The following is a 27,105-nucleotide window of genomic DNA, read 5'->3' as shown; positions in this document are numbered from 1 at the left end:
TATTAATAAGTTACGAGTAGTGAATATTTTACCGAATATAGTATATATAAAAAATTCTTATTTATTGGACCGGCCTCCTCTATGCAAAATTCCATCTTTTCCAACCGAGGGTGAAAATGATAGGTAAACACCCAGTTAATTCTTTTAATACTTGAAAAAGTTAATTTTTAATAATGAACACCCAGTCATTTGCCACGCAATTAACCCCATCCTGTGATTCTAACAAAGTTGCGGCAAACAGAGCGCCCGCGTGTCTCCAACACTCACCGGCCGCTGGGAAAATCCTCCCCGAACAGCGACCAGATTGCTCTCACTCCCAGCCACCCACTTCCGCCGGCCGGCACCCGCAATAATAAACCCCGGCGAGCGCGAGCGCGAGCACCTCGACACCGCCGGTGGCCATGGAGGACTGGCTCTTCTACTCCCTCACCACTCTCCTCTGCCTCCTCTGCTCGCTCCTGCTGCGCGCCGGCGCCCGCAGCTCGGCCGGGGCCAAGCGCCATGCCGCCGGCGACGAGCTCCCGCCTCTCCCGCCGGGGCCGACGCCGCTGCCGGTGGTGGGCCCTCTGCTCTTCCTGGCGCGCCGCGATTTCGACTTCGAGCCCGTGCTCCGCCGCATCGCGCGGGAGCACGGTCCGGTCTTCACCTACGCGCCGCTCGGCAGGGCGCGGCCCACCGTCTTCGTCGCCTCCCGCGGCGCCGCGCACCGCGCGCTCGTGCAGCGCGGCGCGGCGTTCGCGTCCCGCCCTCCGGTGACGGCCTCGAGCGCCGTGGTCACCAGCGGCGGCCGCAACATCAGCTCCGCGCCCTACGGCGCCACGTGGCGCGCGCTGCGGCGGAACCTGGCGGCGGGCATGCTCAACCCGGCGCGGCTCCGGGCGTTCTCCCCCGCGCGGCGGTGGGTGCTCGGCGTCCTCGCCTCCCGCGTCCGCGCCGCCTCCGGCGCCGGCGGGGAGCGCGCCGTCGCCGTAATGGAGCCGTTCCAGTACGCCATGTTCTGTCTGCTTGTGTACATGTGCTTCGGGGACCGCGTCGAGGACGCGCGCGTGCGGGACATCGAGGCCACGCAGCGGGAGCTCCTCGGCAACTTCCTCAGCTTCCAGGTCTTCTCCTTCCTCCCATCGGTCACCAAGGTCGTGTTCCGGCGGCGGTGGGAGAAGCTCGTCTCGCTGCGGCGGCGGCAGGAGGAGCTCTTCCTCCCGCTGGTTCAGGCGAGGAGGGACGCCGGCGCCGACGGGGACTGCTACGTGGACACCTTGCTGAAGCTGACCATCCCCGAGGACCGCGGGCGGGCGCTCACCGACGGCGAGATCGTCAGCCTCTGCTCCGAGTTCCTCAGCGCCGGCACCGACACCACGGCCACCGCGCTGCAGTGGATCCTGGCGAACCTGGTCAAGTACCCAGCGATGCAGGATAGGGTGCGGGACGAGGTGGCCGGCGTCGTCGGCGCCGCCGACGGCGAGGTGCGGGAGGAGGACCTGCAGGCGATGCCGTACCTGAAGGCCGTGGTGCTGGAGGGGCTCCGGCGCCACCCGCCGGGCCACTACCTGCTCCCGCACGCCGTGCACGAGGACACGACGCTGGACGGGTACCGCGTCCCCGCCGGCGCGCCGGTCAACTTCGCGGTGGGCGACATCGGGCTCGACGGGGAGGTGTGGAACGCGCCCTTGGAGTTCCGGCCGGAGCGGTTCCTGCCCGGCGGGGAAGGGGAGGACGTGGACCTGACGGGGAGCAAGGAGATCAAGATGATGCCGTTCGGCGCCGGGCGGAGGGTCTGCCCCGGCATGGCGCTGGCGCTGCTACACCTCGAGTACTTCGTGGCGAACCTGGTGAGGGAGTTCCAGTGGAGCGAGGCCGACGGCGAGGAGGTGGACCTCGCCGAGAAGCTCGAGTTCACCGTCGTCATGAAGCGGCCGCTCAAGGCTAAGGCCGTGCCGCTGCGGTCACCGCCGGCCGCCACCCTTGCAGCTGCCTGATGGATTCTCTCTAGCTAGCATGGCAATCAATGAATTGGCAACAGATCGAGTCTGCTTCTTGTTCTTGATATTGATGCATGGCATGAGATTATACAACCAAATATTAGGCTAATCAAGTTTCTCTTGTTCTTTTGGGAACAATTATCGGTAGAAGCACTAAGGTAATAATGCTGCACTAGTGTGCATGTATTTGTATGTACAATCAGGCACCAGTTTGTATCATGGAAATTTATATGCAAGAACAGAATGTGCGGGGGAATTTCTATCGAAAAAAAAGAGTATGTTTGAAGGACAACTTATCCTCGAGCTGTGAACATGAATGAGCCGTGGTTCTTTATTTTGCCTTGTCTGGGTATTAAGCAACAGACATGTACCATATGACAAGTGAGTTATTTGTGTATGCTAATAGCCTCTCATGTTCATTTCAATCTTGGCATGTTTGGGGCTGATAGATTTGATGCGATCTTGCCACCTGGAACTGTAAGAAGAATTTCTCCCCCCATTTCTATTCTCATACACTGCTGCATTGCGGATTTCAGGATCGGCATTTCAGTAGAGACCAATCGGCGTCGCCCGTCAGAGTGCAGGAAACCCCTGTTTGGAAGCTCATGCTTGGGAGCGCAGGGCTCGCTGAACCGACCAGAGATCCAGAGCATGACACCAAGACGGTGGATTTGATCCCACGTCGCCGGGCCATGAACTTCTCGCTGCTTCAAGTCCGCAGCGACACGGCAGCGCTGGTGCCGAGCTCGACGGCGCGGCCGATCGCGCGCCGGGCTGCACGAAGTACAGTACAGATGGTGCCGCGCCGTGCCGGTCGGCAACGGGCACCGCGCTGCTCGCGCTCCGCCTCGCCCGCGGCGGCGGCGGCGCAGGCCTCTCGCTGTGCTCCCTTCAGAAGGCGCACTCGCGCCCGCATCCGGACCACCCCCTCCGGCTCGACGCTTGCTTTCTCCCCGGCCGCGCCGCCGCTCCAGCTCGAGCCGCTCCCGGCACCGGAGTCCGCGGCCAATGCAACTTCCACGCGTTCCTCGAGCAAGAGCTCAGCCGCAACCCGTGGGCCGACCCCGAGTCCTCCGCTAACGCCCCGGTGCTCTTCGCCACGCTCCGACGAGGCCCGGGAGCAGACCAAGGCCGCGCGCAACCCCGGCGAACGGCGCGCAGCTGTGGGAGGGGATGGGAGCTAGGACTTGAGCGTGGGATTTGTGGGTAAGATAGATGCGTTGTCGCCGTTCCGACGGGGCTGGCGAGCGGGGAGCACGGCGACGGCGGCGGATGGCCGGGACGAGTTCGTATCCGAACCAGGGGGCTGTTTGTAAAATATCGGGGGCTGTCTGCAAATATTCGGATCGCGGCTACGGATCGCGATCCATTTCAGGGGGCAATATGTAAATTTTAAGGGTCTAAATATAAATATTCGGATTACGAGTATTAATCGCGATACAAATCAGAGGTCTGTAAATATCCGGGGGCTATATGCGATCGCGATTATTAACTGCTGCCACGCTACGGAGGACATACGGATCAAGCTCGCCGGTCCCCACCGCCGTGTCCAAGCCTAAGACCTCCCTGCGGATCATCAAGCTCGCCGCCGCCATGTCCAAGTCCAAGCCTCCCTGTGCAGAATGTTCCACGAAGTCAATTTCCCAAAATTTGACCAAGGCCGGGCCGGAGATGGCCGCCGGCGGCGTCGAGGACCGCTGCCTCGCCGAGCGCAAGCGGCATCAGCAGCTCGCCTTCCTTCAATGGGATGTTCGATGACGCAGGAGTTGAGTGGTGGAACATGCTAGCAGCACACTTACTGGTTGGGGACATCCAGAGCATGAATCATTCGAACTCGATGGCTGCTGCCTTCAAGGTGTTTGATAGAATGCGCATACACCACTGAATCCCCAGGCTGGGCAACGCAAGAGTCAAAGATTTGGTCTGTCCTGCGGCGTCTTCATTGGGATCACTTGGGAAGGTACCAACCCAACCAAGGATCTCTGAACAATGGTTGAGAGCAATATTCAGAGTTTGTTCGGAATGCTCCGTGCATGTAGGTTCAGAGTTTTAGGGTAATGATTGTGGTGCAGGTGCAGGGAGCCTGCAACGTTGAGGATTCTGGTGACGGTAGTCAGTCAAGGGAACACTGAGATCGATCGAGGAGCGGGTTCCATTTAAATGTTCTTGTTCTCCGTCTGTGTACAACTCACAATCTAGGATATCACAGAATCACGTCCAACCAAAGTAAATTTTAGTGAACTTGGAAACCCGTAAAACCATGGTTCTAAATAGCAGGCTACGGGGTTTAGCGGCTGGACTGTAAAACCAGCTATTAGCGGGTTAAATAAGGGTTTGTTTGGTTTGCATTTGCTTATGTTTAGGGATTTAAGTTTAGTTCCAAGTGCCAAACATGATAATTTATTGGAACTAAAGGTCCATAAGTCCCAAAGTTGTAGCTTATGAGAGCTAAAAGTTGCTTTTGACAGGATACCCTTTATTTTTTTCTGCCCTAGCCCCCTTCCCTCCCGCACCCACATTAAATTAAATGATCAGAGGTATAAGAGTCTTTGCACAGTTACATTAAATAACTTTAGTCCCTGCAACAAAACAGGATAGGACTTAAGTTTAGTCCTTAGAGGAACCAAACAAGACCTGAGGCTATAGTGGCTAAATTACACGTGAGTTCAAATAGTTATACCCTGCTATAGCCCATATTAGAGCCTTGATAAAAACAATACCCCTGTGTTAAAAAAAGGAAGATAATATGCCCATATTAGAAAGCCAGCTATTCAAATCAGCCGTGCCATACTTGAAGGTGAGAATAAAAGTAGGTATTTGAATGACCTAGCCACGCATGGCAAGTTAAAAGAAGCCACAAGCATGGCAAGTGCGAGTAATGATCTCATGGTTTTTTTTCCCGCTATATATACGTATCAATCACGGAGCAACCAGTACTCGATCACACGCTCACCAGTCAGCTTAGTCGACTAGCGCACGTATAGTATAGCTACCTCACCTGTGTTGGATTGGATGGCGACGTTGATGAAGAAGAGCAGGCGCAGCAGCCAAGGGCTGCTGCTCCTTTCCTTGCTTTTCTTGGCATTCCCTGCCAATCCTGCACTCATCAGCGGTGATTTCACGAATCAATCCTCGTCCTTTTGATTTGTAATGTCATTTCACTGCTGCTTGGTTTCATTCTGAAAGGAAAAGAAAATAAGGAAAAGAAACAAATACCTTCTGCATCGTATGACCTATGTTTTTGTTTCGACACTGAGATCGATGGATCTGTTCGTGATGTTTCAGGTGATGAGAGCTTCATGGACGGCGGCGGCAGGAAGAGCAAGATGGCGATCGGCGCCGGCAAGGTCGCAGTCATCCATGGCGATGGCGACGACCCATTCAACGGATGCACACCCCATGATGCCAGGGCGTCGAGCTTCTCCTGCAGCAAGGACAACCTGTGGTGGCCGTCGCTGTATGAGTGCGTCATCAACTGCCCCTGCATGGTGAACTGCAACTAGGCGTACGTCGAGCTCTCCATTAGCGTCCATGGTTGCTGATCCGTGGCTGTGTCGTTGCTTGTTCAAGAAACTCTACAGATGCGTATCGGATCATCTTCGAAGGTGTATGTCCTTATCTAAAAAAAAATCTTTGAAGGTGTATGTAACCCTGTACCAGATTGAAAAACTGAGAATGAATAAATGATCGATGATCCATGGCTGATACTATACACTCCAGTTCTCCCTCCCTCAATGCTGGCTGCCATTGCCTCCGATTTCGGTCTCTCTCGTCTCCTACCTTCTCCTCCACTGTGGTCGTTACGTTTTATTTTTCTTTTGGGCGAAATGGTCACTGCGGTTTTGCTGAAGATCCGGTCCCTGAAACTGATGATACTTATTGCAAATTAACAGCAACCTGAATGGAGCAAGAAGCGACATCTTTTGGCACTGTTACAATCAGGAACCAGTTTGTATCATGGAAATGAAACGATCCTGCATCAAATGGCAGCAAGCCAATCTAGTTGGGGAGCAGCAATTTCAACGCGAGGAACCAGAGATAGGAACGGAAGAAAGAAGCAAGAACATAATAATGTTCGGGGGATTTCTTTCGGAAAAAAAGTATGTTTGGTGGATAAATTGGTTCTTCACAGCAGCACGCATTATGATACTACTCCCTCCTTTGAAACCAGAGTCCTGAAGGATCATGAGGCAGTAGTGATCTTGATTGTAGTAGCAGTACTGTAGCACCCACTGGTTTGACAAGAGCACGGTATTTGCAAAAATGGTCTGTATCGATCGTAATAAAAAGCATAACACCTCTAGTATGCCAAAAAGGGGCTGCTGGGTGTGTGAGTCTGCCCAGCGTTGGGCAATGATACGCAACTATCTTGCGTATTCGAGAAAAAAATAATACCTCTAAGTATGAAAAAAATAATACCTCTAAGTAGGCGTGGTAGCCAATGGGATATCTGAAACCCAAAAGTAAGTACGTGTCTCTCTAAAATTATACTATAGACAATACAACAATTAAGCCAGCAATCCATTATCATGAGAAGCATTAACGCATCTTTAAATGTAAATTTTAGTCAACTTGAACCCATAAAAAGAATACCCCTATGTTACAGAAAAAAGAAGATAATCATATATATATATATATATTATAGAGCATCTTCAAGAGCCTTTCTAAAATCTACTCTCTAAATCATCATTTAAAGAGTTATTTGAGTAAAAATTCTTTTCTATATGTCTAGAAAACAATTCTCGCTCTCCATTTTTTGCTAGCGAGAAATCCAGAATAGAGAAGGTCTATATTGGTATCCAATTAAGGAGAGTGTTGGAAGGTAATTTATACCAAAATCTCTATTGCTAAAGATACAAAAAGTTTTTTGGAGATGCTCTTAAAAAGCTAGCTATATATATTTAAATCAGCCGTACCATACTAGAAGGTGAGAAAAAAGTAGGTATTTGAATGAACTGTCTGCTATGTTTAGCAGTGGAATCAAAGCTGATCGAACGTACGTTATTAGAAGGAAATTAGCATGGAAAGTATTGATTTCATGCTATTTTTTCTGCTATATATACACGTCGTATATATCAACCACGGACCAACTAGTACTCACACGCTCACCTCACCAGTGCAGGCGTGTAGCTTAGTCACGAGTGTGAATGCCGACGTTGATGATGAAGAGCAGGCGCAGCAGCCAAGGGCTCTTGCTCCTTCCCTTGCTTCTCTTGGCATGCTCTGCCATTCCTGCACTCACTAGCGGCGATCGAGCTGTTCGTGATGCTTCAGGCGAGAGCTTCCTAGACGGCGGCGGCAGGAAGAGCAAGATGGCGATCGGCGCCGGCAAGGTTGCAGTCATCAATGACGATGGCGACGCCCCATTCAACGGATGCACACCCCATGACAGGGCGTTGAAATTCTGCTGCAACAAGAACAAGCGGTGCTGGGCGACGCTGTATGACTGCGCCTTCAACTGCATCCGCAAGGTTCGCTACGACCAGGCGTCGCCGTCGAGCTCTCCATCACCGTCCATGGTTGATCCGCGGCTAGCTGTGTCGGCGTTGTTCAAGAAACTCTAGAGATGCATGCGTACGGATCATCCTCGAAGATGTAACCCTGTACCAGATCGAAAAACTGAGAATGAATAAATATAATGATGATCCATGGCTGATACTACACACTCCAGTTCTCCCTCCCTCAAGGCTGCCTGAGCTGATCCATGGCGGCCGGCGCTGCCCGTAGCCATTGCCTCCGATTCCGGTCTTATCTCTCGTCTCCAACCTTCTCCATTGGGTGCCTGAGTTCACTGTGGTCGTTACGTTTTCTTTTTCTTTTGGGCGAAATGGTCGCTACGGTTTTGCTGAAGATCCGGTCCCTGAAACTACTGATGATACTTTCTCTGCAAACAAGCCCCCAGCCTCCCCATGTCAAATCCATCGTACACCAATCTGAATCGAGCAAGTAGCGACACATTTTCTGGCACTGTCACATGGGCCACGGCATGCACCGGCGTGAGTTTAGTTCCTGGAAAATCAGATTAGCCGTTTTCAGTTCGAGTTCAGCTCTAATTAAACCTTTGTGATCAAAGAGTAGAAGAAAGAGGAAAAAATACATCAGAAGCACATCCAGCTTGCTGCACCAGTGTGCATGTATTTGTAAGCACATCATGAGTCAGTAGTGATCTTGATTGTAGTAGCAGTACTGTAGCACCCACTGGTTAGTTGGGCAAGAGCACATTATTTGCAAAAAATGATCTGAACCGTAGCAAGCATACCTCTAGTAAGCGTGGTAGCCAATGGGATATCTGAAACCCAAAAGTATGTGTCTCTCTAAAATTATACGTACTAATAGACAATACAACAATTAAGCCAGAAACCCATCAATCATCGTGACAAGCAATAGCACATCTTCCAAAGTACCCCTATGTTACAAAAAAGGATGATAATAATGTGCCCATATTAGAAAGCCAGCTATTTAAACCAGCCCTACCATACTTCAAGGTGAGAATAAAAGAAGGTATTTGAATGAACTATCTGCCATCTTTGGCAGTGGAGTCAAAACTGAACATACGTTATTAGAAGACAATTAGCATGAGACCAATACCTGCCATCCTTGTGGCTTCTTTTCTTTTGAAAGAAGCAACCCATGACAAGTTAAAACAAGCTCCAAACATGGCAAGAATTGATGTCATGCTATTTTTTTCTGCTATATATACGATCAACCACGGAGCAACCAGTACTCACACGCTCACCAGTCAGCTTAGTCGATTAGCACGCCTATAGCTAAGTCACCTGCAGTGTGAATGGCGACGTTGATGATGAAGAGCAAGCGCAGCAGCCATGGGCTCTTGCTCCTTTCCTTGCTTCTCTTGGCATTCTCTGCCATTCCTGCACTCATCAGCGGTGATTTCACGAATCACTCCTCGTCCTTTTGATTTGTAATGTCGTTTCACTGCTTCTTGGTTTCATTCTTAAAGCAAGAAAAACAAGAAAAAAGAAAAACTTAATATTGCAGAATTGCAGATGCCTTCTGCATCGTCCCTCCATCCCAGAATAAGTGTTTGTTTAGCCTTCAAATTTTATACTATAAAGAGTGTTCTTTTAGCTTGCAGTAAGATCCATCTAATTAAAATAATATCAAATAGCAAGAAAAATTTATATAGAGAAGCGTATGGAGCCAATAAAATGCTCAGTAGATGCTATTTTTCTAGTTCCAATGCACGTGTATTTATTGAGGACATAGAAAACTAAATAAATAGCGTAGTTTTGAATTCAATCACAAAATTAAATAAATAGCGCCGTTTTCAATTCAATCACAACTTTTATAAGTAATTTGGGGCAATGCGATCAATTTTCACGATCAGTAATGTGTCTAAAATTATCTAAAATAGCAGTCTTTTTGGATGGAGGGAGTATGATATAATACATTTTTGTTTCGACACTGATCGAGCTGTTCGTGATGTTTTAGGTGAGAGCTTCATAGACGGTGGCGGCAGGAAGAGCAAGATGGCGATCGGCGCCGGCAAGGGCGCAGACATCAATGACGATGACCCATTCAACGGATGCACACCCCATGATGCCAGGGCGTCGAGGTTCTGCTGCAGCAAGGACAACCTGTGCTGGACGACGCTATATGACTGCGCCATCAACTGCCCCTGCAAGGTGAACTGCGACCAGCCGTCGCCGTCGAGCTCTCCATCACCGTCCATGGTTGATCCGCGGCTGTATGTGTAGGGATGCGTACGGATCATCTTCGAAGATGCAACCCTGTACCAGATCGAAAAACTGAGAATGAATAAATCATGATTCATGGCTAGCTGAGCTGATCCATGGCGGCCGGCGCTGCCGGCGCCATTGCCTCCGATTACGGTCTCTCTCGTCTCCTACCTTCTTCTCGATTGGGTGCCTCACTTCACTGTGGTCGTGACGTTTTTTTCTTATAGTATTTTTTTGGGCGAAATGGTCACTACGGTTTTGCTGAAGATCCGGTCGTATTTTATGGAGAACCCCTCAATTAAAAGGGTCGCGGTCCAATGTTTTGTGGAAAATCCCTGAAACTGATGATACTTTTTGCAAACAAGCCCCCAGCCTCCCCATGTGGCCATGGCATGACCCATCAGAATCGAGCAAGTACGTACTCTGTTTACGCATCTTTCAAAATAAGTTTCCTCTAGACTAGGAGAATGCTCCAGCAAATACAAAAGTGCTTTGCAGCTGTCATGTAAACACCAATCACCAAGAGACAAAGATGTTAATTTAGCAAACGCCACTTGAAACAACTGCATATCACTTTGCAGTGAACAGTGCTAGTACTGCAAACTCAGTAGAAAAAGGCCATTAACAAGAAATATTATTAGAAGCAACTTGCTACTGCTACAGAACAGACATAAAAATGGTGTTAGCTGCAAGTGCCGTAGTTCCATATAAAGCATACCACACCATATGGAAGCAGAGACTCCCAACTTCTTCACATTTGAAAGAGCACCAAGAATTGTGCAGGCTTCAGAAAATGTAGAATTGTTCAGGTAGATTGAAGCCGTTTCCAATGACCGCACATCCACAAGAGACGGCATCCCACCGCAGAGAAGTGCTCCAATGTGCAGTGAGACAAGACTATGCATGTTTATCACGATATCTTCGGAGAGACAATAATCATCATGGTTTGGGAAATGAACATAGTCAATGCCCAGGCTCTTCAATGTGGCAGAGGTAAATTCACAGCCAAATATCTCACAGTTAACAATCTCGAGGTCTTCCAATGCTGGGCAGCCAGAAAAGAGCTTCTTTAGGAAGTGATTGTTGATGCAAACATAGCAGAGATGCAATTTTTTCAAGTATGACGAGGTGAAGGGACAGTGTTGAAGCTGGAAGAATTCAGGATCGTCTACACCAGATACATCATTCCGGTCGTCGTCAATAACGCCCAGTTCCTCAACATTGCTCCTGAGGGCATGGCAGATCCAAAGGTAGACAGTGTCGCGGAAATTTTCAAGACAGATGTCAGGCCCGTTGGCACGGAGCCGGAACGAATCCAGAGGAATGCAATCACGACGGAGCAGCAAGGCGTTCACAAACTCGACGAACTTTCCCTGGCTGGTGAAAGCCCTCGGCGTCGACGTTGAGGCGCCGCGCCGACGCCCAGAGGTGGCGCCACTTGGGCGACAGCACGCTGGTGCGCACGGCGTCCCTCGCCGGCAAGGAAGACAAGACCCGGCCGCCTCCTTCCAATGCATGCAATGGCACGGGAATTAAGGAGGAGTAAACAAGTATAGAGTGCACGTGAAACGAGGAGGGATAAAAATAGAGTTGTATTGGAAAACAAGAACTACATTTATATTTATTTTACTTGTGATAAATTTTGAATGCTAAGACTACGTTTATTTTAGAACGAAGGGAGTATATGCATGTGCGTAGGCTGCTGGAATTCCCAAGAAAGTTCAACCATGCACGCCTCCTTGGCTAGAGTACTACTCTAGGTTAAAAAAATATTTGCATGGCTAAAAACCATTAATTATGGTCAAATTAATTACAACGCAGAAACGAGAGGGTTAATTTTCCGGCGTCTTCTTCCAGTGGTTTCAAGACTTCCAGTTCAATTTCAGGAAAATAGTCGATCTTTTTTCCTGACTATATATAGAGGTTTAAATCCATCTCTGGCTATATCTTTCTCCCAATTTCTGTTTTGCGCGCGCGAGTGAAAATAAAACCCCCGCTTCCAAAGGTGGTGGTTTCGTGCGGCGGCGAAGTCTATAGCGGGCGGGCTCTTGCTTGTTCTTGAAGGCCAACAGACACCGCCCATTTTAATTCGTGCATGTTGCCTGCTCGATCTGCAACATCAATTAATTTTCGGAGACCGAAATGCGGTGAATGTTTTCAAATTTGAACCCTGACATTCCAGTATATATCCTCCTCGTGGACACTGGCATTTCTCTCTTTGGTCCATGGCTCAGATCAGACCGCCATTGGTGGTGCACTGCTCGGCTTACGATTCGCCAGTCTGCTGCATCGCCAACGGCGTCGGTTTTGGACCGGAAAGCTCTCTAATCAGTCCAGCAGTTGCACAGGAGAGGTCCCGCGATCCTCGCAAGTCACAACCGCTGCCGTCGTCCAAAATGGGAGTCAGAGCCCAAACACAGATCTTCCAAGCTCTAGAACAAATGCGTCAGCTACTTGTGAAAAACTGAAAGCCCTACAAGGCAGGCCACAGCAAGTAGTGAGAAATAATGCCTTTGAATCCTCGGCAATTAAGAAACTGTAAAAGCATGCAGGATGCGAAATTTCAAGGGAACCGGGGAAGGAAACAAACCACGGTAGAAATGAAAATGGCCTGATACTAATTTCCGGGGGAGAGATGGCCGCTGTTTGATCGCCCTCGCCGTGCGGTTCTTGACGTTCAGCCTCGCCTCCGGAGTAGCCCCAGCTCCCGCGCGCATCACGCCCCCTTGTTGCCCGTGCGGGTCCCCGCGAGATTCTAGTGGCTGCTAGAGCGGCTGCAGCGCCATCGCTGTCTAGGGGACGTTTGGCTCTGGGGACGCATTGATTGGAAGTTTGGTTGCCTGGGCAGAGCGGGCCTGGCCGGCGGCATGCAAAAGCAGCCAAAAGAGTAAGCTGCAAAGGGCCATGATAAAGGAAAAAACTCTCGCACCTCTGATTAAATCAACATTAGGAATTGCATAGCCACGGACCACACGCTGAATCAAAACACATGACACGCTTGCCAATAATTGAATCCCCATGCTACTCGTGCAATGTTCGTTCTCGAGATCAGAATGCTATTTGCAACATGGTTGATTCGATGCCCTGTTCTTCATCTAGCAGAGCACCTCGCCCTTGCAAGAGTGACAGAGACTCGGAGAGGTCAACAGAAACACATATGATCAGACAAGCAAGCATCCGTTATAAAAGGTAGACAGAATACAAGAGCGACAAGCAAAAAGCTGTCTCAAAAGAGAGCCAGAAAGTGACTGGCTGCATACTGGTAGTTGCACTGGAGAGATCACAATCCTGACAACTGCCATCGTCCAAAAGGAGTCGGAGCAAAAACAAGTCTTCAAAGCTCTAGCTCCAATATGTCCATTTCTCATCGTAATAGCCATCCCTACGGCTACAATGCACGCCACAGCAAGTGAAAACCGGTGCCTTTCGATTAACTCCACACTAAACTGTAAGGGATGCAGATGCTAAACTTCAAGGGAACAAGAGACTTACCACGATAAACCTGAAGACGGCTTAATACTAATTTCCTGTCACCAGCATGCCCACTCTTCTATCGCCCCTTGGGCAGATGATTTCAACTTTCTTAAGCTTTTCACAATTAAATGCAGTCACGGTCTTTTTGCAAGGGGAATCAACAGCATCATCACTACAGGACCAGTCATGCTCCTTCGGGAAATTAAGCTTCTACCAAGAATAAATAAAGAAAAAAATGCATGTCAGTCATGAGCATAAGTTGCAGTGTAATACCCTGCCGAAGTGCAGGCTGCCAGGCTGATACCAAGACGTGTTTTCAGTTAAGACCATGTACAGTAGCTTGTTGCTATCAGGGAGTGTGCCCAGAAGGCATGTTTTGTGGAAGTTGAAGTTACCACTAAAGATTAAAATCTTTTTGTGGTATCTAGAAAAGGGGGTCACACTCACAAAGGATAATCTAATCAAGAGAAAATGGAAGGGAGATAGTAGGTTCTGTTTCTGTAGTAAGTCTGAAACTATACAACACCTATTTTTGTGGTATCCCGGATGCTAGCAGTCCGTGCTCGATCTCCACGCACGACCTGTTCTCATCCAGTTGTCCCAAATTGATGATCGAGTTACGCAGCGCAGGGACGTAGTAGACGCCGGTGAGCAGCCGGTGCTCGCCGGTCTTGGCGACGAAGATGACGGAGCCGGGACCCTCAATCTCCACGGCGAAGGCGTCCCCGAACTTGACAGAGCCTCTCCCGGTGGAGTCCAGGTCGGAGAAGTACTCGCGCGCGACCGGTCATGTGGTGGGTGTTACCGGTGTCGAGGTACCATTCGTCGATCATCTCGTCACTTGCGCCCTTCCTGAGGAAGGCGTGAGCTCGCGGCTCGTCGAAGTGGAGGAGTGTGGTGACGGCCAGCACGTGAGAGGAGCGCAGCTCGACACTCCCATGCATCAGGAACAGGGCCGGCTGGTCGTCGACCCGAGCCTCCGCGACGTGAACCTGACCGCCACGCTTCGGCTGCCTGCAGTCCTTGGCCCAATGGTCAGCATTGCCACAGTTGTGGCAGGTGTCGCTGCGGGTGGCCTTGCGCTCGCTGGAGTTGCCGCCATCAGCGCCTCCGCCATCGTCGCACGAGCTGCTCGGCTCCACACCAGGCCGTCGGCACCCTCCTCGGTCGTCCTCTCGACAAGCTCGCCGTCCATCGTTGCTGCTGAGGACTGGAGCTGTATTGGAGCCGAGGAACACATCGAGAAGCAAGGACCCCATATGGCCCTCCTGCTCACCAATGGTATAGATTGATTTTATTCTATTTTGGATCTCCTCCATCCCACGGATCATCTACGTACGCACCGTATTGAGATGCCACGGCCAAAAGCTTGAAGGGTGTCGATCAGGTGCCATCGCGGCCGAAGGCCATCGCCGATGCCTCGCGCCCACGATGCGCAGATGGCCATCGAGTTCATCGACGCCCTGCAACTACACGTCCACAACCTCCATCGCCATCAAGACGCCGCCGGCCGCCGCAGCCCGACGTCATGCCATATAAGATGGTCTGAGCTCTATGCCCGAGCCGTAGCCATCAAGCAAGACGCACCCAAGCCAAGATGGTGCGCCGCCGCCGCCGACGTATCCCCACTGCCGCCGGAGCTCATGCATGCCCGGGCTGGAGGACGACATGCCGATCTCCACAACGCCGGAGCCCGTATCTGCACCGAGATCACCATCGTCCACATCCTCACGATCGACTACGAGCGGCCGCCACCACCGACAGCGCCGCTGCGAGGCTGCTGGAGGGCTACGAAGGCGCCATCGACAATGACAACGGTGTCGCGGCGAGGCTGCCGGAGGGCCATGGAGCGCCAACGACAACAGCGCTGCTGCAAGCTGCCGGGAGACAATAGCGAGAACGACGATGACGCGGCAGAGAGCGCGGTGCCGCTTGCCATTCACTCGGAGCTGGAGAGGACGGCCCCTAGACCAGTATATGCGCTGGGTGTGTTCATGCTCATGCACGCACATCGTATGCATATGTGCTGCACACGAGCAAACAGACGACAAGGACGGCGCGAGATCATTGGAGCTGCCGGAGGCGCTCCCAAGACCGACATCTACACCATACCGATGGCGGCCAGCCCCAGTGCCCCTTCACCGTCCATTATTGCTGCTAGGAGCCGGCGACCACGCGTGGAGCCAGCGTGCGCGACGAGCAGGCAAGGAAGGGTGTTCCCTGCACGGCCATGCATGCAGCACTAGCACCGGCGATGCGTACAACGATGCCATGCCCATCATCTGAGCTTTTATTATTCCATTGTTTCTTCTTGAGCGATCCGAGCAAGATCTATCTATCTATCCTTAATTGCAAGCTAGCAGTAGGCTCAGCTAGCCTACAAAGGGCACATCGACGACGGTGTCGACGAAGATGCGGGTGCGGTTGGCCTTCAAGTCACCGTCCACCGGCCTGCCGACCGGCACCACCTCGACGTCGGCGTTGGGCTTCTGGCTGTTGATCTTCTTCAGGGCCTCCTCGGCTCTCATCCCTACCACCTCCGGCCACGAGCTCTTGCGGCCGGCCGGCTCCAGCTCCGCCTGCACTCAGTAGCTCCATCAATGATCCACTCATCAACATGACACACTAGCTGAGATGTGGATCGGAGGAGGGCACGCAGACCGTTGGGGTCTTGGCGACGGTGTCGACGAAGAGCCGGACGCGGTCGGGCACGAGGTCCATGGAAACCGGCTCGTCGGACCACATGACCTCGATGTCGGCGCCGGGCATGTCTTTCTTGATGACCATCGCCGCCTCCTCCGCTAGCATGCCCACCACCTCCGGCCACCTGGTCTTGTCCTTGCCGCCGGTGCTGCTGCCGCCACTCGCGCCGGCGAAGGACGAGCTCATCCTCGGTGACGAATCTGTAAACGTGGTGGTGAGCGCGTGGCAGCGAGAGATGGTGAACTGAGCAGATGGATCCATTGTTATATCAGTGAAGCTTGGGTAGCAGCCATGAGGCCATGACTGGGCACTCACAGTGGGAACTTGCTTGTGACTGATCTACCCCCGTGGATAGGTGGAGCACGCCTTGGGTGCCTGGGTATTATAGAGAGCGTGTAAGGCGGCAGTTGGGCTTGGGCTTGGGCCTCTGTATGGGGGCCGAAAGGACTCCATTTGATGTAGGCCCCCGTGCTAACCTCGGCCCAGGAAATTACACCAAGATTTTTTTTCAGAAAATTTGGACGAAATTGAAAGCTTCGAAAAATATATGGACAATGAATGATTATTATACCCATAATAAGTAAGTAAAAGTATACAATAATATTTACCTGTGGCATATATTGAATAGGAACCAATAATCTGACAGCTCATGTTTGCAAGTGCAATTATAACTAGCTTATGTTAGAGTCCTTTGGATCCACTAATCGTCAATTAGCTCGATAATCAACTATACAAGATAGAGCTTAGGACAAATTGAGAAAGAAACAGAGAGAGGGGAAAGCGGATTAGAGTTATACCACCGGTCGAGGCCCCGGCTTCGCCGTTGTTGGCCATTACTTGAGGAAGACGAGCCGGAGTCGGGGCGAGGATGTGCGAGCGGAGGCGATGCCGTGCAGCGGCGGCGGCACTTGATGCAGAGGTGGCGGCGCACGGTGCGGAGGCGTAGAGGCGACAGTGGCACTTCCCGTCGCTTCAGCACCTCCCCTTGGATCGGGTCACTAGGGTTTTAGGTGGGGATTAGGCACGGCGGCGAACTTCGTGTCCCGTGCCCCGGCCCCCACCTCTCTATTTATTTTGGCGCTGCGCGACGGGGGCCCACCCGCCATTGGGTTGGCGGTGCGCCCCCGATCGGGGCGCGTAACCGACTCCGGATCGGTCGTTGGACCGATCCGGGGTTTGAGATCAAACTAACATTCTCCCCTTTGATCTCAACATACTTACTCACTTCTTACGTCCGATTTCATTCAGATCAGTGCATCGAGCATGCCTCGTCTCAACAGTTATTACCGTTGGATTAACAGCCACAACACACTTTTTCTGTTTGAAATAGAACCGTACTTTTGGGCCCTTACTGTCCAGGAATCATAGGCTTTCCCGTAAACCTATGCCGGCTAAGTGTTCTCTGAACACATTGGGCGGTAAGCCTTTTGTGAGCGGATCCGCTAATATTTTCTTTGTGCTCAAATACTCAAGACTGATTGTATGATCCTGGATTTGCTCTTTAACAATATAAAACTTTATGTCGATGTGTTTGGCAGCTCCACTCGACTTGTTGTTATGAGCGTAAAATACTGCAGGCTCATTGTCGCAGTACATCTTTAGTGGTTTTTCTATGCTGTCAACCACTCTTAATCCGGGTATAAATTTCTTTAACCATTTAACCTGCCCCGATGCCTCATAACAAGCTATAAATTCTGCATACATCGTAGATGATGCAGTTACTGTCTGTTTGGAGCTTTTCCACGATATAGCTCCACCTGCGAGAGTGAACACATAACCTGACGTGGATTTTCTATCATCCTTATCTCCCGCAAAGTCTGAGTCTGAATAACCCTCTGTCACTAGAGATTCAGATCTCCTGTATGTTAGCATGAGGTCTTTCGTTCCTTGCACATAACGCAAAGCTTTCTTAACCATTTTCCAGTGTTCTATCCCTGGATTGCTTTGGAATCTGCCAAGTATCCCGGTGACAAAAGCCAAGTCAGGGCGTGTACATACTTGAGCATACTGTAGGCTTCCGACAGCTGAAGCATATGGTACCGCTTTCATCTGATCGATTTCGTACTGATTTCTGGGACACTGAAATTTCCCACAACTATCGCCCTTGACTATAGGAGCAGGTGTTGGCTTACTCGCATGCATACCGTACTTCTTTAGTACCTTTTCTAGGTATGCTTTCTGCGATAATCCTAAAACCCCCTTGTTTCTGTCTCGGTGAATCTCAATTCCTAAAACGAATGAGGCTTCACCTAAATCTTTCATATCGAACTTTGAGAACAAAAATTTCTTTGTCTCTAATAGCAGATCAATATCGCTGCTAGCAAGCAGGATATCATCCACATATAAAATGAGGAAAACAAATTTTCCATTCTTAAATTTCGCATAAATACAGTTGTCCTCCTCATTTTCTTTGAAACCAAATTTTCTTACGGTTTCATCGAATTTTAAATACCACTGTCTGGAGGTTTGCTTTAATCCATAAATGGATTTCTTTAGACGACATCCCATCTTTTTTTTTCCTTCCACGACAAAACCTTTCGGCTGTGCCATGTAAACGTTCTCATAAAGATCCCCATTGAGGAACGCCGTCTTTACATCCATCTGATGTAATTCTAAATTATAATGTGCCACTAACGCCATTATAATCCTGAAGGAATCCTTGCATGAAACAGGAGAAAATGTTTCATTATAGTCTATCCCTTCTCTTTGCATGAAACCTTTCGCCACAAGTCGCGCTTTATATCTTTCTATATTCCCTTTGGAGTCACATTTTATCTTGTAGACCCATTTACAGCCTACTGTTTTGGCTCCTTTAGGAATTTCTTCTAGATGCCAAACATCGTTGGTACTCATTGATTTCATTTCGTCTTTCATGGCTTCCAACCATTCAGACGAATGAATGCTTCTCATGGCTTCTTCAAATGAAGTGGGGTCACCCTCCATCTGAATTTCCTCGCTATTGTAGATTTGATAATCGCTCGAAATAGCGGGCTTTCTCGTTCTTTGAGACCTTCTCGGTGCCTCAGCTATCGGCACTTCTTTTACTTGGGGCTGTTGTTGCTCTCCCTGATGTGCGGCTACCGCTTCTATCGGATCCTGAAGGACAGGTTCCTGACTCTGACTTGTCGCTGCAGCAGGAGAACCAACAACGGGTGCTGGCACCGTAGGTGACGCAGCAACTGGTGGAAAACTAGCAACAGGTGCTGACACGGTAGATAAAGCAGCAACAGGCAACACGAAAAATGGATCTTGGATCATCGGAGTAGGTACGAAAACCCGCTTCTCCTCAAGATCAATCTTCCGAGCTACCGTGCTCCCCCTCATCATCTGATCCTCCAAAAAGACAGCGTGTCTCGTTTCTACGAACTTTGTATGTCCGTTAGGACAGTAGAAACGATAACCCTTCGACTTTTCTGGATAGCCAATGAAATAACAACTTACTGTCTTAGGGTCTAACTTTCCGATATTTGGATTAAACACTTTCGCCTCAGCTGGACAGCCCCACACATGTAAATAATTTAGTGTGGGTTTTCTCCCTGTCCACAATTCATACGGTGTTTTAGGCACCGACTTACTCGGTACGCGATTAAGAATATGAATAGCGGTTTTTAACGCCTCCATCCACAAATTAATCGGTAACGTAGAGTAGCTTAGCATACTCCTCACCATATCCATTAAGGTACGGTTACGTCTTTCAGTGACTCCATTTTGCTGAGGCTCGCCCGGTGTAGAGTACTGGGCTACTATTCCATTTTCCTGTAGAAACCTTGCAAAAGGTCCAGGAACTTGTCCATACGGGGTGTGACGACCGTAGTACTCACCTCCACGATCAGATCTTACTATTTTTATTTTAAGATTTTGCTGATTCTCTACTTCAGCCTTAAAAATCTTAAATTTATCTAACGCTTCTGATCTTTCTTTGATTGGATAAATATATCCATAACGCGAATAGTCATCCGTAAACGTTATGAACGAATCATAACCGTCTACAGATTTTATGGGGAATGGACCACAGATATCTGTGTGCACTATCTCCAAAACCCCTGAACTGCATTTGGCTCCTTTCTTTATTTTCTTAACGTACTTTCCTTTAACGCAATCGATGCAATATTCTTCGTTAGAAAAATCTAACGGATGGAGAATATTTTCTTTAATTAATCTCTCAATTCTCCCCCTCGAAATATGGCCCAAACGACAGTGCCATAATTTCGCGGAATTTTCGTCGTCGCATCGTTTGCGCTTATGACTTGCGTCGTTAGTCGTACGTTCAATACTCGTAGTATTGCTAACAGAATTTACAGTCTCATGCATAGGCAACATATAAAGTTTGTCTTGTCGGATGGCAAGACCAACACACTGACTTTCAGATAAAATCTCACATTGTTCTTTGCCAAAATGGCACTTATAACCATCATCTGCCAAGCATGATACTGAAATTAAATTTCTAGACAAAGAGGGTACATAAAGGACATTATGTAACTGGAGTTTAAAGCCATTCTCTAACTCTAACGTGAGTTGACAAACTGCTTCAACATCGGCTCTAACTCCATTGGCGACTTTCAGCCATCTATCCCCTCTTTGTAACATCGTCTTTGTACTTATACCCTGCAAAGAATTAGCAACATGAACAGTTGCACCTGAGTCAATCCACCAAGTAGATTTAGAATAACTTACGTACAGGGTCTCATCGATAAATGTGATGACATCCTCACCTTTCTTAATTAAATGCCGTAGAAAATCTGGGCAATCTTTCTTGTAGTGTCCCATCTTGTGACACCACATGCATTGATCTTTTTCAATATGTGGTTGATCTTTCTTTCCACCCTTGCCTGGGTGAGTCGAAGAAGAAGAAGAAGAGGGACCTCGTTTGAACTGAGGTTTCCCTTGTGGCCTCGTGTTTTTATCTGAAGAGTTGTTTCTTTTGTGCCTAACATAGTTGAGCGTGTCACCATGCGAGGCTTTGAGTCTTTCCTCTTCTTGCACACACATCGCAATGAGCTTCTCTAAGTCCCATGTGTCTGGGCTGATGTTGTAGTTAACAACAAAGGTCTCAAACTCTTTCGGCAGAGAAGCCAGAACCAAATGGACAACAAAGGTATGAGGAAGCTCCATGTCCATAGGTTTTAGCTTAGATGCCATATTGCTCATTTTCAGTATGTGCTCTCTCACACCACCGCCAGTGTACTTATCATTAACTAACCTCTGAATCAGAGTTTGAGCGTAAGCTTTTGAAGAGCCAACAAATTGACTCTCCACTTTCTTTAAGTACTCAACTGCGGTGGGGCAATCTGGAATTGCTCCCCTGATACTGTCTATGATGGAACTCTTGATAACCATCAAACACTTTCTGTTGGAAGAGTTCCATTTTGCTCTCTCAAGATCAAACTTTATTTGAACATTTGCATGTTCTCTTTGGCGAGCTTGCCAATCGACAAAACTCTCATCCGTTTCCCTCACCAGTTCCCCAGGGCTGACGGGGCACGGTGAGGTGATAGCTAGGTCAATATCTGAGAGTGCGAGAGCCACTTCTAGCTTCTGAGCCCATATCCCGTAGTTGGAACCATCCAACGGCGGTATAGCATTAATAAAGGTCATTGCATTAGATCCTGAAAATCAAATCAAGAAGGGTGAGGACTGATTTTATAAAACAATAATTGCATATCTCAATTTAACGTTGGTCAATATTAAGATATACAATTAACTAGCTGCATTAATTCTAAAACACCGTTGGGCAGAATTAGAGCAAATGCATGAAACTGACTTGAAAAATTATAATATTGCTATTATCAACGTTGGTCAGAAAATAACAATATTATAACCGAAGAAAAAACTGAAACTGACTCCTTTAATTATAATATCTCGTTGGGTCTAAAATAATTAAAGGATGTAACTTAATTAAATTGGCAGCGGAAAAAATAAGTAGTTCTAACTATCAGAAACATTCTTACTTCTTTCTCTCTATAGAAATTATCACGTTGGTGAAAATTAAATAGAGATTGAATCATGCATTAAGTGGTTAAATGTGTTTCTGAGAAAATAACCAAAACTCACGGTGCACCCGACCCAAAACCAGCCCAAAATCGAGCCCAAAACAGCCCGAACTGGCCCGGCCCAACGCAGCAACCGCACGCGCGGGGCGCTTCCCCGCGCACCAGGCCGCAACCTGGGCCTGGGCCGGGAAAGCGACGTCCCGCCTGGGCCGTAAGAGGCCCGCGCGCGCGCGATCGACCGCGACCGTCCGATCGGGATCGACGGTCGCGCGTCGATATCGGCAGATCAAAACCCCCGCGCCGCGTCTTTCCCCGAAACCCTAGCCTTTCTTTCTCCCTTCTCCCTCGCCCGCTCCTCCCCCGGCTTCTCCTCTTCCACTGCGTGACCGCGTCCAAGGGCGACAGCGCCGCCGCGAACCTCCTCGCCGGCGTGCGCGCTCGCCTGTGCGTGAGCGCGCCGCCGTCGAGTGGGCCCGAGGTGACTTGCTTACCCGTGCGCAAGGCGCGGTGAGATCCGCGAGCGACGGCGCGCTCGCGTCGCCTCGGTTCGGTCGACGGCGGTGGTGCACCGGAGCCCCTGGGCTTCGGTGATGCTGTCCCGTGGAGCAAGGTGCTCCTGGTAACGAGGTAAGAGTACTTGTCTTAGCCGGTGAGGGTTAGGTTAGGGTTAGGGTTAGGGTTAGGGTTCGGGTTGGCATGGGGTGTTGGTGTTCTTGCACCCCGAAGGGTTTGATCCTTTCTTTGCTTTCGTGCTTTGCATTTTCATCGACTTGAAATCAAATCATCTCCTTCTAATTGCTTCGGATTGCTAACCCGAGACTAACTGCGCTTAGAGAGGCTAAACTGATACCATTGTTAGAGTCCTTTGGATCCACTAATCGTCAATTAGCTCGGTAATCAACTATACAAGATAGAGCTTAGGACAAATTGAGAAAGAAACAGAGAGAGGGGAAAGCGGATTAGAGCTATACCACCGGTCGAGGCCCCGGCTTCGCCGTTGTTGGCCATTACTTGAGGAAGACGAGCCGGAGTCGGGGCGAGGATGTGCGAGCGGAGGCGATGCCGTGCAGCGGCGGCGGCACTTGATGCAGAGGTGGCGGCGCACGGTGCGGAGGCGTAGAGGCGACAGTGGCACTTCCCGTCGCTTCAGCAACTCCCCTTGGATCGGGTCACTAGGGTTTTAGGTGGGGATTAGGCACGGCGGCGAACTTCGTGTCCCGTGCCCCGGCCCCCACCTCTCTATTTATTTTGGCGCTGCGCGACGGGGGCCCACCCGCCATTGGGTTGGCGGTGCGCCCCCGATCGGGGCGCATAACCGACTCCGGATCGGTCGTTGGACCGATCCGGGGTTTGAGATCAAACTAACAGCTTAGATGTATAACTTTGGATGAACCATCTGTACACCAAGCAATTTAGGCATGGATTCAAAATTAGGCCCGGAATAAAAACTACCAGCCTGCCAAGTTCCATCATTTCATACTCTCTTACTGTATTTATTATTGCTATGTTTTCTGCTATATATACTGATCATGGATGGAGGAGTTGGTACTCGATCATAAGCTCATCATCAATCAGAGTTAGGAGAACAGCACATCATACTACCTCACCAGTCAGGATGGCAACACCCATGAAGCACAGCAGCCAAGCACTCTTGCTGCTGTCCTTGGTTCTTCTGGCGTGTTCACTTGTTCCTGCACGCGTAATAAGCGGTAATAGTCACCTGATCAGATCTACTTCTTTTGTGGAAAATAGATAAGAGTGCTCATTTTCATGGTTGTTGATTCATCAGTTCCTTTTCTTTTGTACATTCTTGTAATGTACAATATCTTAAGAGGATGTGACAAGTGTCTTCTCCATGATCTTCAGGGCAAAGTGTTGGCGGCACCAAGACCGAGACGACTACAGGGGCAACCAACAAAACCACCAAGTGTTTCGAAAATCATAACTCTCCTAGTGGATCACCGATTTTCTGCTGTAAGATTTTGGATGTGTGCTATGCATCGTTGTCAGTCTGTGAGTTGCATTGCTAGTGAAGATAACTGAATTACTGAGGAGAGTGCACCGATAATCCATGGTTTACCGACTAGATGCCGTCATGCTTGTATGCTAAATCATAAAGATCTCTCAATAGTAGAAATAATGTACTGGGCAACAGAGAATCAACAGGTCTCGTTAATAAGGGCCAGTTTGGTAGAGCTCCAACTGATCCTGATTCTCTGTAGGAGCTGATTCTTTAAAAGAAATGATTCTGTGGCTGAAGGTGATTCTCTTTGATTCTCTAGCATAAACTCTTAAAATCAGGATGGAGAATCACTTCACAGAATCAGGAGAAGCTACTTTTTTCAGCTCCCAGCCTCTTAGTTCATTTCAGAGAATCACTCCACAGAATCAGCAGAGAATCACTTCTCTCTGAAAAACTGTTTGGCAGAGCTCTTGCTGGATTCAGCAGAGAATCAGCTCTGGGAGCTCTGCCAAACTGGCCCTAAAATAGGCAGCTCTCCTGCCGGTTCCGTTTAAAAAAAAACAATATATGCCACCGTATGGAAGCACGTTCCAAAGAGATTATTCCGATCCGAATATCTAATTCCAAGATTCTGTGGTTCCTCTCGCTTTCCGAGTCCGTAGTTGTGATTGTTATAATCCAGCGGGGATCATTCAGTCAATGCTTCCATTTTTTTCGAGTGCCATTACAACTACCATCTAATTTAGCTGTACAATTAAAATTAGACGTTAGGATAAGCCCCAAACTTTGGCAGGCATTTACTACTTTTATGATAGTTACTTCTGACACTATCTAGATCCGATCTACTGTACTCCCTCCGTATCAAAATAGATGTAGTTTGAGGATTCAAAATTTATCCTGAAATAAGTGTAGTTCTTGCTTTTCAGTACAACTATATCTCTCTCCTCCTCTACCCCTCCTCGTTTCATGTGCACTATCTAATTTTTTACTTCTCTTTAATTCTTGTGCCCAACTTCTGAAACTACACCTATTTTGGGACGAAAGGAGTATATATTTTAGCCATACGGAGAAAGTAGCCGATGCTCAGTTGCTCACACACTCATCAAGAAGAATTCGTTCTAAAATTAGTCGCAATGGCGGCGAAGAACACCAGGCCCAGCCAGACGCTTCTGCTGCTGCTTTGCTTGGTTCTTCTCGCGTGTTTTGCCACTCCAGCACACGCCAGAGGTAAGTGCAGATTCTCATTCTGGTTTACATGTCTATTGTTTTGTTGATAACCAAGCTTTCACTGATTCTTCTTTCTAAAAAATCGACGTTACCTGCATATATGCACATTTCTGGGTTTTTTATTTTTCTTTGGAAGTTCAGAGGATTTATATATTTCTGTTGGTCTCTTTAGGTCAAAGCATAGACAACACAAACAGCAAGATGATGACAAGGGCAAATGACGTAATCACCAAGGGAGATGTTAACAGCAGATGCTGTGACAGCTCGTTGCTCTCAAGCAGTGAAGCCTTATTTTGCTGCAAAAATCAGGACTTTTGCTGGCCATTGCTGCCAGAGTGTGAGCAGAATTGCCCATGCTAGATATCTAAATTCTTTGGAAAGTTGTGGTTGATTACAATTATGTTTACATATATGCAGATCGAAATGATCTCGGTCACAATAATCAGCAATTGAGGATAATCAAAATGTTTGTGTACCCCTTCTTGGATATGCGCTTTCTAGTAGCATGCTTGTTGCATCACATGCATGATTTTTTTTTTTGTTTTGAAAGAAACACATATGGCATGATTTTCGCTATCCACAAATTGGCGTGATCCTTATATTCTGAATATTATTTGAGAACAATGCATCGGCAAATAGCATAAGTTGAAGTGATGAGCAGTAGATTAATGTTTCTAAAACTTGCCAAATGAGGCATTGTGTAAACCATGTTTGTGGCACTAAAATTTACAAGTAGGATAAAGTTTCTTTAGGTTTTCAGTAAGTCAAACTATATAACATTGATCACCGAAAGCTAAAAGTTCACAAAGATTGGCAACCTAAGGTTGGTGCTACTAGGTTCATCATGAAAATTGCTTTTACAATAATATGTAGCTTTTTCTGTTTGAAATAATCTATCTTTACAGATATTACTAGTGAAGGTGGAACAATGCAGACAGTGTCCATGTTCTAATGGACCTGGAATTAGAGACAATGTCGATCATTGTTGATCTTTCGAAAAATATATGTTGAGATTGAACGTATCAAGTTTTTTCTCTTAGTAAACAACGGGGGTTGATCACCTAGCAAGACATGCTGTGAGAAATCATAATATTTGTCAGTGTACTCGACTTAGATTCAAAGGTAAGACACCACCATGGCAAGAATAATTATATTATTTCATACTCGCTATTGTTTTCTATTTAGTATACTTGTGTTATAACTTTTATCCTGGCCCAACCAGGTGACACTAAAAAAACACTCGTCAACAGTTAGACGATCACACGTACAGCCAACAAAAATGTGCGGCTAACGCAGCTTTATTGTCGATGTTTTGTGGATTTTTATTCGGAATCAGGGTGGGATCTACCATTCATCTTTCAAAACGTTTGTCAAAAGTGAGTATTACAAAGTTTATTCCGTCGCGAATAATAACAAGTTGATCCTTAAGAGGAGGGCATTGTGATAAGTCATACCACGCCTAATTTGGCAGTGTGTGACTAGCCACTTAATAATAACCAGAAATTTTTAGCAGTGTGTTAATATAGAGGCAAGGATAAACTGCCACCCTGGCTAGAATAACTGATCTTCCATACTCACTAATTTCTGCTACTCTGTATTTGTGTTATATATGTGACCCTCCCGCAGCAAGAAGAGGCACTCAAAACATTCCTCACAAGTCATAGTTCGACAATCCAACAGCGGCTGCAAAATCATTAGGCTAGCACAGATGGCAAACCACCAAGGTCTCCTGGTGATGCTTTCCTTGGCTCTTTTCATGTGTTCTACAATTCCTGCATGCCTAAGCGGTAAGTGAAGAACAGAACAAACTTATTTTTCGCAGGGGAAACATCATTTAGATTTACAGTTATCTTTCATGCTGAAATGACGATGCATGTGTATTTGTGTCTTTTGATGTTCATCAGCTCGAGGCGTTGATGTGATGAGGGGCGAGATCAAGGCGGGGCTTAACGTCTGCTACAAGAACCCAAGGTCCAGATACGTAGACGACATCTTCTGCTGCAGCTGCGACCGCAAGTGCATCTGGTCAGATATCCAGCAGTGCCTGTCCGACTGCGCCCGTGAGAGCA

The 27,105-nt window shown here is 48.5% G+C and overlaps 1 protein-coding gene and 1 pseudogene across 1 annotated transcript; both read left to right on the top strand.

Annotated features, from left to right (window-relative positions):
• Positions 1–279: 279 nt before the first annotated feature.
• Positions 280–2,254, top strand: LOC112898034 (cytochrome P450 89A2-like). The gene has a single exon (XM_025966450.1). The coding sequence runs from the start codon at positions 402–404 to the stop codon at positions 1,974–1,976; it is 1,575 nt and encodes a 524-aa protein (XP_025822235.1). The 5' UTR covers positions 280–401; the 3' UTR covers positions 1,977–2,254.
• Positions 2,255–2,411: 157 nt separating this feature from the next.
• On the top strand, positions 2,412–3,400 carry LOC112896859 (annotated as a pseudogene).
• Positions 3,401–27,105: the final 23,705 nt, after the last annotated feature.

The sequence above is a fragment of the Panicum hallii genome, chromosome 6 (genome assembly GCF_002211085.1).
Source record: "Panicum hallii strain FIL2 chromosome 6, PHallii_v3.1, whole genome shotgun sequence".
NCBI lineage: Eukaryota > Viridiplantae > Streptophyta > Magnoliopsida > Poales > Poaceae > Panicum > Panicum hallii.
This window is presented reverse-complemented; position numbering and strand designations above follow the sequence as displayed.

What these genes read in the sequence shown, in the direction of transcription:
- LOC112898034 (XM_025966450.1), top strand. Translation starts at nt 402, where the DNA reads ATGGAGGACTGGCTCTTCTACTCCCTCACCACTCTCCTCTGCCTCCTC.